At 41.1% G+C, this 18,847-nt stretch overlaps 2 protein-coding genes across 6 annotated transcripts in view; both read right to left on the minus strand.

Moving 5' to 3' along the window:
• The window catches only part of LOC123931286 (zinc finger protein 724-like), a 98,139-nt gene extending 79,741 nt beyond the window's left edge, over window positions 1-18,398 (minus strand). The window contains exon 1 of the mRNA XM_045988228.1: window positions 18,337-18,398. The gene's annotated coding sequence lies outside the window, so the exon portion shown is untranslated. The remainder of the gene's footprint in view (window positions 1-18,336) is intronic.
• Window positions 1-18,847, minus strand: part of LOC123931291 (putative protein ZNF720) — an 82,639-nt gene that overhangs the window by 41,342 nt on the left and 22,450 nt on the right. For 2 of the 5 annotated variants that reach the window (XM_045988238.1, XM_045988234.1), the window contains exon 4: window positions 18,337-18,432. In XM_045988238.1, the coding sequence (XP_045844194.1) occupies window positions 18,337-18,432 (96 nt within the window). Of the gene's footprint in view, window positions 1-6,557; window positions 6,716-11,045; window positions 11,132-11,386; window positions 11,488-18,336; window positions 18,433-18,847 lie in introns of those variants that run through there. The other 3 variants (XM_045988235.1, XM_045988237.1, XM_045988236.1) reach the window with 3 other exon arrangements.

Genomic DNA, 18,847 nt, shown 5'->3' on the forward strand with positions numbered 1-18,847 from the left:
TCAGAAGCACCATCTACTATTTTATGACATAATCAAGTGAGAATTCTTCCTGGAATTCAAGTGTGTTTCAACATACTGAAATCTATAAATTTAAGATTATACATCAATAGAATGAAGATCAAATATGATCATATTAATTCATGTAGAACAAGAATGTGAGCATACTGGACACCATTTCATGATGAAAAACACTCCATGGTAGAAATAAAAAGAAACTACCCCCACGGAATAAAGGCCACATATGTACAAAAAGCAGAAATCTAACATATTTAATAGTAAAAGATTGAAAACGTCTCTTTTATAACCAGAAACAAGGTAATAAAGAGACTTTACCACTTCCAATCAACACAGTATTAGATATTCTAGTCAGAACAATGAGGAGAGAAAAGATACGTAAAAGAAATCCTATTGAAAAGAAAATGAGGGGCACCTAGGGGGCTCAGTCACTAAGCATCTGCCTTAGGCTCAGGTCATAATCCCAGGGTTCTGGGATAGAGCCCTGCATTGGGCTCCTTTCTCAGCGGGAAGCCTGCTTCTCCCTCTCCCACACCCCTTGCTTCTGTTCCCTCTCTCGCTGTCTCTCTCTGCCAAATACATAAATAAAATCTTAAAAAAAAAAAAAGAAAGAAAAAAGAAAAACTATCGCCGTTCACAGATGACATGATCAACAGAAAACCCTAAGGAATTCTTATTTTTGCTTTTTATACTATTTCATTTTTTTGGTCATCACTTACATTGTTTATTTCTGCTAATTTTCCCTTGTAGACACTCCACTTTTAATTTTCTTATGCTATAAACGCTTAAGAAAAAAAATTCAAATAAGCAACTTAACATTACACCACAATGAACTAGAAAAAGAAGAAACATAATTGATACTTAGCTGAGGAAGGAAATAACAAAGAAAAATCAGATATACATAAAATATAGATCAGAATAAGTAATAACATAACATTGGAAGTAATGCAATCTCTAGCAAAATCCAAGTGCCATTTTTGGCAAAGGAACAAAACCCCTTTTAACATTCCTGTGGATGTTACAGGAAAACACATACCCAGAACAGTCTTGAAAAGGAAGGGTTTATTGGTGGCACCATACTTCCTGATTTAAAACACACTACAAAGACACAGTTGTCAACATAATGTACTGTAGATATAAAGACAGGGATAGAACAATGGAAAGGTAGAGGGTGAGCTAGAGGTCTACTTCCTCTGTGTTAATGCGCATGACAATGAACTGAAGTTCTTGTTCAATAGCCAGACTATTAAATTAAAAAAAAAATTAGATAAAATCATGAATGATTTTGAATGTAAAGAAAATTGTGGCAATTACAACTTCTAATGCCAAGAACAGAAACAACAATCTTCTTGAACATATGCTATCTACTCCATAACATTCCAACACTGATTCATAAACTCAGCCATAAATCCACACTAACCTATGAGAACAGTAGAACTGTTCCTCACCTTTCAAAGAAAAATCTTGGCAAAACTTCCGTAATAGGAGAGCCCGAGTTTTACCCCAGACTGTATGATGCTGAATTTGTGTAAGAGGAACACAGAGACCAGTATACAGAGGCAACTCTGAAAGAAAGTTCACAGTAGGTTTCAAAGTGACAATGGGAATGCAAACAGGATTAAACCACTGAACATTGGTGCTCCTACTGCATCAAGTTTTTGACTCATTTACCTTTCCGCCAAGTTATACTTCAGAATTTAAGACAGTGGAATGTATACGATGCAAGTTTTCTTCCTCTAGAGCAACAGAGAAGTGAGAACCGAGAGTCTATCTGTGACATGACTGTGGAATAAAAGGGAAAGTTGGATGACCCATGTGACTGACTGACCTTCTCCCCTTCAAACACCGCCATCTCCAGCAAACACAGGAAGAGAGCCTTCAGTTTCAAAGCAAAGTACGAACAAAGTGAAAACAGGGAAGGGAGTTTCCAGAGTAAATGAGATGATTTATACACATCTTTTAGTAAGTCATCCCAAGGTACGTGATGATAAATGAGAAAAAGTATTAATCTTACAGTGGAGGGATCTGACATACAGGACAGAGGAAATGGAAGTGTATGAACCTGTCATGGATCACCCTGGTGTCGGGTGCCCACAGTTCCTCAAACCCTGGTGTCAGGTGCCCACAGAACAAGTACTGTGAAATAAATGTCTAAAACAAGTCGGTAAATCATAATCTAAATGTAAACCTGAAAACATCCATCTTATTCAAATGCCAAGTCACATACAGGACTCACACTCTGGAATCGTGTCGGTAAACTATGTCCTTCATGTGTGATCATGGGCTTTCACAGGCTCCTCCTGGCATTCTGATCAGCTGAATCACAAAGACTTGGTCCAGAGACCCAGACATGGGAGGCTAACCGATGTGTGAGAATCATGGCCCTCTCACCTCCAGCATGTGCCCTGCCCTCACTTCATGATGTCCTCCAGGGTCCCCGAAACACTGCGGGCTTTCTCCGCTGCAACACAGATGGACTGGGAGTTCAGATACAAGTCCTAATCATCATGCTGACCAATGTACTGTCCAAATTTTTTTTAAAAAGATTTTATTTATTTGACAGAGATCAGAAGTAGGCAGAGGCAGGCAGAGAGAGACGGGAAAGCAGGCTCCTTGCTGAGCAGAGAGCCTGATGTGGGGCTTGATCCCAGGACCCTGAGATCATGATCTGAGCCGAAAGCAGAGGCCTAACCCACTGAGCCACCCAGGTGCCCCTCCTGTCCAATTTTTGTCTCTCAAGGATAATGTTCTTCTATTCTAACCTGTGAGCGCCCATAGCAAGGTACATCTGCGTATAAATGTGAATGATCTAGGGGCGTCTGGGTAGCTGGTTTAGTTAAGAGACTGACTTTGGCTCAGGTCCTGAACTCAGGGTCCTGGGATTGAGCTCCAGGTGGAACCCTGCATGGAATCCCACATAGGGCTCTGCTCTCACCAGGGAGTCTGTCTGTACCTCTACACTCTCTCTGCTCTCTCACTCTCTCTTAAATACATAAATAAAAAACCTTTAAAACAAACAAACACAAAGTTACTGATCTAGTCAAGTGAAGAGGAATAGGCGAAGTCCATTCAACACCAGGGCTGAATCTACAGCTACTTTACCTCATTTTTCTGGGAGGTTTAAACAAACAATGATAAAAATTTATTCCATTCTAGGTGGTGGGACCATAGTAGAAAGAGGTGCACTTCACACGGGAACCAAGAGATTGAATCAAGGCTGCACGGAGTCCAGCTTCGGTTCAATGAAGAGCATTAATTATATTAAAAGCAAAAACAAAAAACACTTCTATAATCTGAAGCACACTACCACTTCTCAGCAGTCAAACCTGGAGAATGCAGGCTCCACACAGAACTCCAGGCCTGCATCAGAGAAGATGGACAGTTTCACAGGGCTCCTCGACACAGGGAAGAAGACAAAACAGGTGGGCCTGAGTCCTTCCCTCCCTTCACTTTCCATCTGAGCCAGCATGGCCCCGGCATGTGAACAGGACCTGCCACTACTCTCTGGGGCTGCTTGTATTTCTCCGTCTTCCACTCACCCTGCCAAGCATGTTCTTGGAAACAGCTCCCACGTCGACAAGTAATGCAAGAACAATCTGGTCCTGGTCCAGTGCTGGGTTTCTTAGCTTGGACCCCTGAGATCCCACAGTCTTTAAAAATACCAAGTTTTGGGGGCGCCTGGGTGGCTCAGTGGGTTAAAGCCTCTGCCTTCGGCTCAGGTCATGATCTCAGGGTCCTGGGATCGAGCCCTGCGCATTGGGCTCTCTCCTTGGCAGAGAGTCTGCTTCGCCCCCACCCCTGCCTGCCTCTCTGCCTACTTCTGATCGCTGTCAAATAAATAAATAAATAATCTTAAAAAAACAAAAATACCGAGTTTTCCCTATACTTTTACTAATGGCCACTGCTTCATGCTACAGAATCTCTTCTGTTTTCCATGCAAGCCTCCTCCTAAAAATTGACTTTGCCTAAAATCAACACAGGCAGGACAATCAGTCGCACTTTTCTAACATCCCCAAAAGAATCCACTTACACAGAAAAGCCTTCATGAGACCTTTGGCCATTATTACATACATGTTAATGGTGAGAACTGAGAGCTAGTGCATTGTGGGAAAAACAATTCAAGATGCTCTCACAAAAATTACTGTTCTTGGGGCATCTGGATGGCTCAGTTGGTTGAGCTTCTGCCTTCGGCTCAGGTCATGATCCCAGGGTCGTAGGATTGAGCCCCGCATTAGGCTTTCTACTTGGAGGGGTGCCTGCTTCTCCCTCTCTCTCTCCTGCTCCCCCTGCTTGTGCTCTCTCACTCTCTCTGTCAAATAAGTAAAATCTTAAAAAAAAATTACTGTTCTTCCATTTACCTCCCAGGTTGCTCAGCCTGTGGGGACTCCAGGCTCTCCCATGTTCTCCACTTCTCCACTCTGCTAGACACACTCTCCTCCACAGTTTACATTTTCTCCTTGTGTTATTTATAAATTTGCATTCCTAAATCTCTACCCTACCATGAATACCTAGGGTTGGCTTCATTTGGAGAGCAGATTAGCTTGCTTTACATGCAAGTTCTGCAGAAAGTGGCTGAATGGTGTGTGTGTGTATGCATATCTGTGTCTATTTTGTTTTCTATGCAAGTACACTTGGTGGAGTATCACATTAGTTGAGGTTTACAGCATAGTGATTTCACAACCCCACAAGTTCTACGATGCTCAGCACAAGTGAGCTGCCGTCCATCTCCGTAAACCATTATTATGATAGTACTGAATCTATTCCCTATGCTGTACCTTTTATCCCCATGACTTATTAATTCCGTAACTAAAACTCTGTACTTCCCACTCCACTTTACTCATTCTGCCCATCCTTTAGCTTGATTTCACTCTGGTAACTGGCAGGTTGTTCACTGTATTTACAGGACTGTTTCTGGTCTTTTGGGTTGTTCCTTGCTGTTTGTGATAATGTACATAGATAGAAGCGGAAGGTATTATGCTATGTGAAACAGTTAGAAAAAAAAAAAGACAAATACCATATGATTTCATTTATATGTACAATCTAAACAACACAAATGAACAAACAAAACCAGAAACAGATATGTGACTGTTTCCTTTTGAATAAAGTCCATCAATAACCTTGAGAACTATAAAAATTTCATGACTACACACATTCTGTAATGTTACAAGTTGGACTCTTAACAATTTTCCAGTGCTGGCAGAAGGCAGGAGACTCCTAGATCAAGGTCCAAGCATCTTATGGCTCATGACACAGCCAACACCAGAAATGTCTTCATCACACTAATTCCATATCCCAGCTCCCCATCCCCAGCTGATACAGGGGCAGTGGGTTTGGTCATATCTGTGAGATTCTGAGCATAGGAAACCCCAATATCTTACAGGAACATCTAGTGTATCTGCCCAAATTTTTGCCATTGGAAGAGACATGTGTTTTCCTGTATGATAAATAAATCTGTCTTCTACCCAAAAGTAAGACATTATCACTGTATTCCAAAGCCTTTTTATACACAAACATCAGCAGAATGACAATTAGAATAAAAATTTTCGGGGAGCCTGGGTGGCTCAGTGGGTTAAGCCTCTGCCTTCAGCTCAGGTCACAATTTCAGGGTCCTGGGATCGAGTCCACATCAGGCTCTCTGCTCAGCAGGGAGCCTGCTTCCTCTGTCTCTGCCTGCCTCTCTGCCTACTTGTGATCTCTGTCTGTCAAGTAAATAAAAAAAATAAAAAAAAAAATTTGAAAAAAAAATTTGCAATGCCTCCATCCAATTCCAAATTGGATGGGAAAAAGAGAAAAAATATAAATATAAAACTTCCATTACTACACAAACCATGCAACACATTGATTTTTAATACATTTCTGACTGAAACTGTAAAGATCATGTTTTGTTTTGTTTTGTTTTGAAAAACAGAAGATTCTATCTCTGTGGTCTTGGTAGAAGAGAAGATATCTAAAAATGAGAAAAATCACTAACCATGAAAGATGAAATGAAAAATTGAGTTACATTTATTTATTTATTTTAAAAGATTTTATTTATTTGACAGAGAGAGAGATCACAAGCAGACAGAGAGGCAGAGCAGGAGAGGGGGGGAAGCAGGCTCCCTCCTGAGCAGAGAGCCTGATGCGGGACTCGATCCCAGGACCCTGGGATCATGACCTGAGCCGAAAGCAGAGGTTTAACCCACTGAGCCACCCAGGCGCCCTTGAGTTACATTTAAATTAAGAACTCAGGGCAACTGGGGGGCTCCATCAATTAAGCATCCAACTCCTGATTTCAGCTCGGGTCACGAGATAGAGCCCCATACCCAGATCTAGGCTCAGCTAGAAGTCTGCTTGTGGTTCTCTCCCTTTCCCTTGGCCCCTCCCCCTGCTCTCCCTCAAATAAATAAATAAATCTTAAAAAAAAAAAAAAAAACTTCTCTGAATTACAATCTCAAAAGATAAAAACATAGGTAGAGTAAGAAAGAAGACAAAGGTCTCATTCTCAGCGTATATATAAAACTACAAAACCTGAAGAAAAAGACATCACAACATCTGGGGTGCCTAAATGGCACAGTCCCTTAAGCATGGACTCTTGGCTTCAGCTCAGGTTGTGATCTCAGACTCATGAGACTGAGCCCCGTGTCAGGCGTCACACTCAATGTGGACTGTTCTCCTGAGTCTTTTTCCTTCTGTCCCTTCCATTTTGGCTCTCTCACACTGTCTAAAAAAATAAATAAATCTCAGCAAAAAAAAAAAAAAAAAAAGAGATATCACAACAGTAAAAAAGGATAAGAACTAACTAGACACTTCGAAAAGGAGACTATCGCTTACCCAGTTCCACATTAACAGGAAGCAAGAACAACAACAACAAAGCAAATAAAACTGCCACTTGGTAACATCACACAGCAACCAGAAGCCGACTGTGAAAATGACGCAATCTACCATGTTTTAGAAAGTCTGTGGATAAGCCAGAAATCCCATACACTGCTGGTGTGTGTGAAAACTGGTACAAAAACTTTGACAAAGTGTTTCGGAGTATCTCTAAAAGGTGAACAAATCTAAACATATTTACCAGTAATTCACTCCCACAAATATAGGCAGCAGATATGTGTATATGTTTCACTAAAAGGCAAATTATCAATTTCATGTGCCGGTGCTAGTCATGACAGTCCTGCCCTGAGAACCACCCCCTGACCAGTAACAGCAGAATGACGCGGTCATCTGTTATGCACAATGGAGCTGGACGGATCCACTCTAATGAATGAGGCACAGCATCATGCAAGAATACAGATAATTCAAACGACAGAAGGAAAGAAAAGAAGCCAAATATAAAAGAGTTCCTGTTGCCCAATTACTTTCACACTAAGTACAAAAATGGGGACAGTACTCCCTTGCCTTACATGTTAAAAGAGTGTTGAGCTTTGGGGAAAGTTACTGAAGGGCTCAAAGGGAATTTCAGAGGACAAATAATATTCTATTCCTTGATCTCAGTGGCTTTTAGAGATGTGATCAGTTTGTATAATTCCACTGAGCCGTTCACTTATGATTTCCCTATATTTACTTTAAAAAAAAAAGTGCCATCAAAAACCTGGTAAGTAAATAGATAAGTATCACAATGTACATATACGGAGAAGCTGAAATTAGGATGTCACTTCACACTGTGACTATATTTAAAAAGCCTTTAAAAGTTTATTTTTATATTTTTTAAAGATTTTATTTATTTATTTGATAGATGGAGAGAGATCACAAGTAGGCAGAGAGAGAGGGGGAAGCAGGCTCCCCTCAAGCAGGCAGAGACACTGCCCCGCTCCCCCCCATGCAAGGCTCAATCCCAGGACCCTACCTGAGCTGAAGGCAGAGGCTTAACCCACTGAGCCACCCAGTGGCTAAAAAGCCCTTTTTTTAAAAAGCGTGCTTTAATTTCTAGCTAAAGCAATATAGTCCATGTATACAAAGTTTACAGAAAAAGAATGAAATGTATAATTATTTCCTTAAAATACACACAGGAAAACACAGCATACAAATAATGAAAAAAATACATATGGTGTAAGGAAAAGCATAAAAACTTGGTAAATAGGAGCCCCAGTATCTCCATTAGGATATTAAACATAAATAAACCAAATGTTCCTGGTAACACCAAAATTTGCTTGAGTATATTCCACTGGAATTTCCCTAAAGCCATACTGAAAATAGGAGGAAAGAACTAGAAAAAAAAAGAGACAAACAAAAACACCCCATGCAGTGATAACCAACCAAACTGACAAATATAAATCTCATATATTAAAATCCTTAACACTAATGGGCTTTGTCACTGCTACTTACAGTGTTATTCTTCAGTATCTAAATACACAGCATTTCAGTATTTTGACTAGAGAAAACAAACACAATCTATATTTTTGTATGTGCATATTTTTACACACACATAGATAAAATATAGATCAATAATATAGGGCAAAATTTTTGGCTCATGAGACATTTAAAAATCATCACAAAGGGTTGACATCACCAAGATGGTGAGAACAGATGCGCCTGGGTGGCTTAGTCTGACCACGGATTTCAGTGCAAGTCATGATCTTAGGGTTGCGAGATGGAGCCCCACATCCAGCTCCACGAAGGGAATGGAGCCTGCTTGGGATTCTCTCACTCCCTCTGTCCCTCCCACATGTCTCTCTCCTCCTCTTAAAAAATAAGAAAAAAGATGCTGAAATAGTTGCCACTTCAATACTTCTCATAATAAGCTCAAGTAGCAACTATTCACATAAGATGTCACCGGGTAAATCTCAGTGCTCAGGGGTGGGGCTAAAACACCTTCTAGACCACAGAGATCAACAAGCACAGCATTAGAAGGGTTAAGAGGTTAATTTAGGTTAATTAAGGGTTAATTTCATATTGACCACAATGCACCTGCCCCCCCCCCACGGCCCCCAAGCCAGCACAGTGCCCTATCATGACTCATCACCTGGAACTCTAATTCCTGCACCAAGCAAAAGCAAGCAGTGGGCATCCAGCATTCTCCAAATGGCAAGCTGCTTCCTGGGAGGCCCACTGAGGTCTGACTTCACGGGGAATCCCTGGAGGAATCTGTGGTGTGGACTACTGGCAATCACTGAGACATGGACAAGGTGGGCAGGGCTTACAGCAACGAGTGCTCAGATCTTGGAACACTGAGAGACCAGACTATAGTCCTCCTTGCAGTCACACCCAATCAGAGATCACACAGTCTCTGTCCACTTGCAGAACAGATGAATCCACCCGCTTAAGAAGATTCGTCAGCAGATGTACCTGACTTGGGTCTCCAGCCAACAGGGTGAACTAGAGCATGGAGGCCATTCTAGGGGGCTCTATTTGAGCAAGTATGCAAACTGGAAGTCACTTTCCACTGCTGAGCATAGCCTCTAGTCCCCCCACCAGCAACCCTGAACAAAGGTCCTGGGCAACCGCAGAGCCTATCTCATTGACCTACTGGGGACAGCACCAAGCCAGTAGCATTGCCCAAGTGTTGAACATAACCTCTCTCTGCCGGAGCAGGGAGCTTGAACAGTGAACTGGGGCAGACTCAGAGCCTAGCCTGTGGTACTGCCCAGCAGCAGAGAATGGCCTACAGTCCTGCCACATGTTTGAACATAACCCGTGGAACCACTCGACCAGGGACTTGCCAGCATTGGCTCGGAAAACACTCAGAAGCCCGCAGTTCCCAATGGACACATGTCTGCCCTCTGTGAACATACAATGTATGTCCCATGGTTATTAGTGCTCTATAAACTGTCATGTATTTAATGTTCTTGGTCCTGTGTATTATTGCTAATATTATCCTCCTCTTTTTGACAAAAAAAGTTAAAAGAAGGTGTTGTGATCATCTCAATATTGGTGGAGTCAGGGTTTGAACATGGACACTGCACACATCAACAAGAGGTAGGAAGGTCAAGTGCCCTTCCAGAAGGTGACTGTGCTTGGATGCTTTTTCCTTTTTGTCCCTCAATGATTCACTGAAAAAAGTCTTCACACACAGAGGCCTCCATGAGACTTCGGAGTGAAAATTCCAGCCCAAACCAAAGACATGTAAACTGAATAGCTTTCACTTGAGTACAAAGAACCAGAAACACAGATCAGGTATCCAAGACAAAAACAAAGGAAAGGCCCAGCACCCAAGAGTCCACATTCACACCTGGAAAACCATGACTACACACCTGTGTATCCAACAACATTTGCAATAGGCCAATACCCTTCCTGAAGAACACAACTACAACTGTGTCCCCAGCCATGGGTCCCCAACATGTTACCTAGACAGGCACCTGAGAACACACAGGAAAGGAAATTTGGGGGCTGCACCTCAGAACCACTGACATGGTTAGTGTGGGGACAGGCACAGAAATCCAGTATTCACAAGTGCTCCCAGGATCTGATGCAGGCTAAATTTGACAACCTTTGCAGGAACTAAGTCACAGGTCAATCTCGAGTTATCCACACAGAAGTCCCTCTTAGAAACCCTCTAAGCCTGTGGTCACGTTACTGTTGTGTCACACAAACACAACACACACAACACACATTTTCCTTATTCATATATGAATCTGAAGCTAACAGAATCTATCTCGGCTTCCTCCTCTTCCACCTGTTGCTTCTCTCAATACCGTCCTTGAGCTTCCTGGGGTCACCCCAAATACACTTTTGTTCATATTCCTAAATGAAAACAATCCAAATTAAAGTTAATTGGAACGTACGTAAATATTTCATCAAGTAAGTTATGAAAAGCATCAAGACATTAATACGTGTTATATATTAAAATGGGATTGAACAGAGCATTCTCACTATAATGCTGTATTTGATGGCTTTTACCCTAAGACCATAAATAATTGCAGCTTAAGCAGCTCTTCATCAGCACGCCATTAACATGCAGAATAAAACACCTGGGCATTAAGGATAAGGATACTGTAAATTTCAGGGGATTTCTCTAACACGTGGTTTCAAGGAAAAGTGTGATTGCCTTTCTGTCATATGCTGGGAAACAGTTCTGAGAACAAGAGCCATTCGCAAACATGTCCACCGGTGCTATAGTTGTATCTCTGTACTTAGACCGGCAGCGATGACAGAGTGCTGGTCAGTGATGGAGGAAGTAGTGCCCTGGTGAGGATGACCTTCCCTGCACAAACCAGAAAGATTTTAAATTTATTAAGGACTTTAATGCGCCTGGGCTGCTCAGTTGGTTAAGCGTCTGCCTTCAGCTCAGGTCACGATACCAGGGTCCTGGGAGGGAGCCCCACTTGGTTGGTCTGCCTGCTCAGCGGAGAGCCTGCTTCTCCTTCTGCTATTTCTACCGCTTGTGCTCTCTCTCATTCAAGTAAATTAAAAAAAAAACTCCTCAAATTTTTTAAGTCCTATCAGATTTATAATGCCTCCTTCGCTGCCTGGATCATGGTTGGAATTCTGGTCGGGGGGCAGGTATCTCGGAGCCATGAGGGAGCACGTATAAACACAATGTCTGCAGGTAGACAGTACCTAGAAGAAGAAATGGAAAATCAGAGAATACTCTAGGATGTCTGAGACATTTTATAAGCTCTGAGCATCTACTATTCACTGTGCACGTAACACAAAATGCACATCTTCTTTTCTATACATACCCAGCAGTCTTCTCGTAATATGGCTGACCGCCAAGTAATAGCTACTAAAAAATGAATTATTGTCCCTGAAGTGAACAAACGTTAACTACACAATTTTATTTGATCAATTTCTACGAGTGATAAAAATCCTTACTCTGGCGAACCATGAGACTATGGACTCCGAAAAACCACCTGAGGGTTTTGAAGGGTCAGGGGTGGGAGATTGGGGGAACCAGGTGGTGGGTATTAGGGAGGGCACGTATCGCATGGAGCACTGGGTGTTGTGCAAATGCAATGAATACTGTTACGCTAAAAAAATAAATTAATTAATTAAAAAAAATCCTTACTCTGCTCAGCTCAGGATGGGTGTAAGGACAGCATGGCCTGTGAAACAACATAGGGACATCTAATCTAGAAACTGGGTAGATTGTTTTAAGCAGAAAAACTCACTGCCAGTGACTGCAGACCGGCTTCCCAATGAATCAGTGCCTTGCACACAGTCCAGAGCATAGGACAGACTCGTCATGGGACTGAGTGGAAATGAGGGAGGGCCCTGCCAGCTGTGGCTCAACATCCTTGGAAAGTCACCCATCTACACTGGATCAGACCCATGTTGGGGTATATACCTGGGACACTAGTGCTTTGTGGAACCACAACACACACCTTGCTGGTTCTGACTACTAGGGTCCAGCAGCCTTCATCATCTTCATGATCTACTGTGTCATGTGACACCTTAGAGCTATACATATAACGTTTAACTCATCCAATACCCCTTCTCCATCCACCGCCACACATCTGGGCCTAGGAAAGTAGTTTCCCTGCCATCCAGCAGCAACTGGTCCTCAGGACAACCAGGAAATTCTGACTTCCCTCAATTCCAGAAAACCACATTTCCCAAGTTTCTGTCTCTGTCACATTTGGTCAATACCAGAAACTTCTTAAGACTTTGCAGTGACTAAAAGGAGCTCCTTACCAGATTTTCTCACATTTCAAGAGTCCTCCATATTTGCTTTTACTGGGATTTTTCTTCCTCTCAAACTGTATCAACATCATTTTTTAATCTGTCCTCACAACTTTCTCAGTGTCAGGGTCTAAATTAAGCCTACGAGCCACTGATGGTATTTTCTTGTTCTTCCAGTGACGTGGTGACGTCATAGGGTTTAAATCTCAGATATGGCTTCAAATGATCTGTTACCAACCATGTACCATTGAATTTGAAAATTCCAAGCTACTCCTAAGAACCTACAAGGGCCTGAATGACTTATGTTGCAGGAAGAGAGCAGTGATAGTGGGGTCTCCGTAACACAGGAAGGAAGGACAGCTGTGATGCCTACATCACTGGAACGTAAATAAGGAGACAGAGGACTGGAGATGATTTAGAAAGAAAACAAGTAAAATTTATCTTTCAAGACTCAGAGTCAAGAGCGCAGCCTTGGAGAGATGTCTTTTCGCCACATGAGGAATTCATGCCAATGCTTCAGACTTAGATGCTTTTTATCTCTGACCTTGGGCTGCAACATCTCTCATAATAGAAGACTATTTTGTTGCTATCTTTAGAATATCTGCTAAGACCCAGCATTATCCTAATGTTTGGTACCTTCAAAGATATGTTAAAACAAGCCATGACTTATGAAGTCTCCAAGTTTCCACCTAATAAACTTGTTTGTTTTCTTAAAAGATTTTATGTATTGACAAATTTCAGAGTAAAATTAATATTTCCTATTGGAAATAACTCAAATATAGCCAAAAGAAAAAAAGAGACATAGTAAAACTAATTATCCCTCTCCAAATAGCCATGCCACCTTGATCCTTTCAGGGATATTAACAAATAGAGTTGAACACTGAATAACATAGGTTTAAACAGTGTGAGTCTACTTATACAAAGACTTTTTTCTTTTGTACAAATATTGTGTAGTACTGTAAACATGTTTTCTCTTCATTACCACAATCCTTAATATTTTCTCTGTACCTTGCTTTACTATAAAAATATAGAACACAGACAACATAAAAAGAAGGGAATGATTAACTATTCATGCTCTAGGTAAGGTTTCAATAATACGGTATTTCCATGGTAAAGAAGGAATGGTTTTAAGTTTTTGGGACTCAAAAATTACACACAGAGGCGTGTTCGGGTGGCTCAGTTGTTAAGCATCTGCCTTTGGCTCAGGTCATGGTCTCAGGGTCCTGGGATGGAGCCCTGTATCGGGCTCCCTGCTCAGCAGGAAGCCTGCTTCTCCCTCTCCCACTGTGTCTCTCTCTGTCAAATAAATAAATAAAATCTCAAAAAAAAAAAAAAATTACATACAGATTTTCAGTTCTGGAAGGGGTTGGTGCCCCTCACACCTGCCGTGTCCAGAGCTAAAAATGTGACTGATCTAGGTCATTTAAATTTGGATTTTCCTCTGTAATAAATACTCTGATTTAGTCATGTCTGAAATGGCACTTACTGATTTCTGTTAATTCTGATTTTATTTAGATTTGCCTTTCTATTGTACATACATAGTCAATTGTTTACATCTTTAATATTTTTATCCTTTATAAAGACTCTTTCTTTCTGAACTGTATATGAAAAACAAAGGTCATTCTTCAGTCATTACACTAAAGTTTCCATCTAGTGTGTATTACCTTACGTCGAGTAAGGGTTCAGTTCCAGGTGAAGAGCAGACCACCATTCTTGACAATTTTAAGTTATTGCCCCAGGACGCATTATCTCACGTCGAATTATGATTATGAATGAAATGCTTTACCGCATTCCTTACATTACATTATGCACTCCTTGATATTCAGCAAGATCGTAGCTCTGCTTAAAGACTTTGCCACTCCCCACTGTATTTTACGTTATATTGGTTAAGTTTTGAGCGGCAGTTAAGGTCTTTACCACATTGTTTATATTTGTACTATTTCTTCCCATTATGAAATGGCTGCTGTTGAGTGAGTCTTGAAGACTAGTTAAAAGGTTTGCCACAGGGGCGCCTGGGTGGCTCAGTGGATTAAGCCGCTGCCTTCGGCTCAGGTCGTGATCTCAGGGTCCTGGGATCGAGCCCCGCGTCAGGCTCTCTGCTCCACAGGGAGCCTGCTTCCTCCTCTCTCTGCCTGCCTCTCTGCCTGCTTGTGATCTCTCTCTCCATCAAATAAATAAATAAAATCTTTAAAAAAAAAAAAAAAAGGTTTGCCACACTTATACCTTCTTCAGTCTTCATTTCAGTAAGGATACAATGATATACAAGAAGACTGGAGCTTTCATAAAGCTCCATATTTATCACTCTACTAGTTCTCTAGAAACTAAATTCTCTGAGGTTTATTAGGATTTGACCCTTGACTGACATTTTCCCCAGACTCATTACATGGGTACACTCTGTCTCCTTTATAAACAACTTGGTAATTATGGAAAATAGAGTACTCATTAAAGGCCTTCTTAAGTTCACAACACATGAAAACTTATTCCAATTAAGTATTCTGTGGTAAGTATTCCCCAGTGACATTTGGATAAAGACCCTCCTGTATTTATCAGATTTATAGAGTGTGCCACAAGGAGGGATTTTGTGTTGGTGGGAGAATAAGGAACTTCTTGAAAAGGACTTCTTAAACCAATCATATTTAGAATTTTTACCTTCATTTTTAAATGTCTAACATTCAGAAATGCATCAGTGAATTATTCAACCACTCTTAACCTTGAAATGGTTTGAATGAATCTTTCCGCATGGACTAGGTGACCTCCCAAAATATCCAAATGTCCTTCCAGAAAATATGTATGTCGAAAATGATTATCGCCAGGTTCAAAGATATTGTTCTGCAAATATAAATGTCTTAACGGTGGGGGTTTTCCTCAAATGTTCTCTATGCCTCATCTCTTCTGGTGGGAAGGATTTCTTTATGCTAACTGTCCCCCTTGGGTTACACCCATCATAACGTCCTTCCTTCCTGCCCTTCACTACCCTCCGCCACCTGCCGAGTTACTCGTTAAGTGTAAATACTCAGGACTGCTGCTTCCACCTCTTCCCATGTCACTTTAAAAAGGGTCCTGGGATCGAGTCCCACATCCAGCTCTCTGCTCAGCAGGGAGCCTGCTTCTCAGTCTCTCTCTGCCTACTTGTGATCTCTGTCAAATAAATAAATAAAATCTTAAAAAAAAAAAAAAAAGGTGAATCTTCTTTCCCCGTCTTTGCCAACAGACCTTTGGGTGTTAGGGAAAGACACAACTAAAAGATACATAGTAAGTTATCACACTCACCATACATGCGTATATGTTAACATGCTAATGTGCAAACTTAATGCTCATTATCGCACATGAGCAAAATGGAGAAATAGGAAGCCCAGGACTGTGCTCCTCCATGGGCACAAAAATGGACCAAATTACCCTTTAGAATGTTCCAGAAGCCAGTTAGGAGAACACAGCTCCCTCAGGCAAGCAGAAAGGACGAAGAGGCACGTTGAAAAGACAAGGGGAGTTTGCGACACTTGCTCACAACCAGGGCTTGCCCTCCCTGACTCTCCACAGCAACACTGTGAGAGAACTCTCTCACCTCTCCTCAGGAGAGAACAAATGAGTGCCCTGTATGCTCCATGATGTGGCTGTGTGGCTGCTGCCTGAGGGACTTGTTTCTGTCAGGTAGGCCACAGGGGCCGAAGAAGGACAGCTCCCTCTGGATGCATTACGTGGAGGCTCAGACAAACGCTGAGCAATTGTTCAAACACTGGAGAGATGAGGAGCTCATTCATACTGGAGTTCACACTATCCTGAAATCTACTGAGTTGAAAACTGTCTTCCTATTAAATACACAGGTAACTAAACAATGTTGTGAAAGGTCCCATACAAAAGGAAGCCCGTTATTGCGGAATTGTAAAACCAGAATAAGCCAAAACGTAACCCAAAGAATTGCACATACAAATAGATGAATTCTGGGATGCCTGGGTGGGTCAGGCTCTTAAGCATTTAACTTGAGCTCAGCTCATGATCTTGGGGTCCTGGGATGGAACCCAGTGTGGGATCCTTGCTCAGTGGGAAGTATGCCTGTCTCGCTCCTTCCCTGTCCCGCCCCCTACTTCTGCGTATTTTCTCCCTGACAGATAAATAAAATCTATAGAAAAAAATGAATGCATTTTTAAAAGGAAACCTTTTATATAATTTTAAACTGTGACTGTGTACCCATGAAAATCAAGCATTTTGAATTACTGGCATGTCTTCGTTGACAGTAAAATAGTAAAGAACATGTATTAAAATCTACCATGAGAAGGTTCAATGGAAAATTTTATGAATAAGCACTTAAAAGGCATTGGAAACTGTATTCTTATTAACATATCCCTTCTGTACACAGAATGTAAGGCTATAATCCATTCTTTAGAATCAAGCACCATGGGGCACCTGATGGCTCGGTTCACCCGACTCTGGATTTTGGCTCAGGTCATGATCTCAGGGTTGTGGAATGGAGCCCCTTGAGGGTGTTGACCCTCAGCAAAGAATCTACTTGGGATTCTCGGGAGAGAACCTCTCCCTCTCTCTCTCTGCCCCTCACCCCACTTGAGGTCGTGCATTCTCTGCCTCATAAATAAATATATATTTAAAAAAAAGAAAAAAATAAGAACCAAGCACCCCAAAGACCCCTTCATTTTGAAATAAAGAAATACTATCACAACTGTAAAATATGCCAGCAATCACTTGTAAAAAATAAATATCTGGAATTAAATCCAGATATATTCTGAGGAAAGGAGAAGAAAAATCTTATGGTTAATTTTTCCAGATGTAAATTAAATTTATAAGCAAAGCATTTTTTTTAAAATATGGGAATTTTACTGATTATCCATTTTACTTTTTATAAGCAAATGCTCATGTCATATCACAACTTCTGATATTAAAAAAAAGATGAATGTCATGTATAACTAATAAGAAAATGAGAAAACACATGGCAAAGTAATAGGAACTTCACACCATATAAAATTAGAAAACCATTCAATTATTATGAATAAAGTAACAACTAAGACTTTATTACAGGCTACAAATTCTGAATTCTAAATGTTCCAGCTACCCTATGGCACTATTTAGGTAGGAAATGGAGGAAACAAAGAGATACATTTAATTATTTCACCATGAGGAATGGAACATATAGAGTGGAAATTTCTAGTATTACTTAATACAAAGAAAAACAAACTTTTAAGTGAAATAAAGGATTAGTTTTTCTCATTTTAGGGAGGTGTTTTGTTATCTGATGAAACTGCTAATTCTCAATCTTATAGGGTTAAGATTAAAGCCACCATGACATCGGAAAGCATAAAAACATGTGCTGTCTCCAGTGTTCCCAGGGTTTCTGCACCAAACTGACTGTGCACCCACCACCCTGACACACTTCTCCCATGATGAAAAATAGAACTTACAAAGGTTTAGAATAGAGATCCTAAGAAACTGGGGATTTCCCCAAGGCCTTCAAAACAATGGAGAAGCTCTCAGATTATGGAGACCCTCCCACTCCCGAGGAGTCTCCTGGTCTCCATCAATGGATGTGATGGACCATCACTGGAGCTGAGGGATGTGATGGACCCTCACTGGAGCTGAAGGAGAATCCTTAGAAAATGTAAGAGCCTGATAATGTTGGAGAGCAGATGTTCTTCTGTGACAGGGGAAGAAGTTCAACTGTGCTTCTGAAACTAATTTCCATTCAAGGAGAGCTACTCGAATCAGAATTTAAGGTCTGTCTACCTCCTTCAGACCTGGACCTCCCTTCTGCATGCATCTGCCTCATTCATTCCCACCTACCTGGATGGAAGGTTACTGTCTCCTTTCTCCTCACATCCCAGAGTTGCTTCTCTTGCTCCAAAAAGATGACCAGGTCAGGCTTCCACACAATAAGACCTGTTTATTAGAAAAAATGAATAGGTGTACTGTTGGAGATTTTAACTTTCAATCCACTAAAGGACAATGCAGAATTCTAGAAAATGACTTCCCAAACATGGTTGACCAACAGGCCATTAAACATGCAGGAGAAATTTGAAATTTTCACATCATGACTTCCACTTTCAAGTACTACCAATACAATAATAATAAGTTAAAATTTCATCTTAAGATGTGATTCAGTACCATTTTTTGCCACTCACTATTTACAATTGACACTCATCTACAGAAGTGGTATTACCTTAAAGAAGAAGAAGCTAAAGGTAAAAAGGAAACAACATGATGATTTTTCTCTCCATCTACAAACCCCTACTTATTCCCCTCTCTGCCTGGATCTGAATTCCAGTCATTCAAAGAGGAATCTTCTAAGAGACAG

This window comes from Meles meles, chromosome 19 (assembly GCF_922984935.1).
Source record: "Meles meles chromosome 19, mMelMel3.1 paternal haplotype, whole genome shotgun sequence".
In the NCBI taxonomy this organism is placed as follows: Eukaryota; Metazoa; Chordata; class Mammalia; order Carnivora; family Mustelidae; genus Meles; species Meles meles.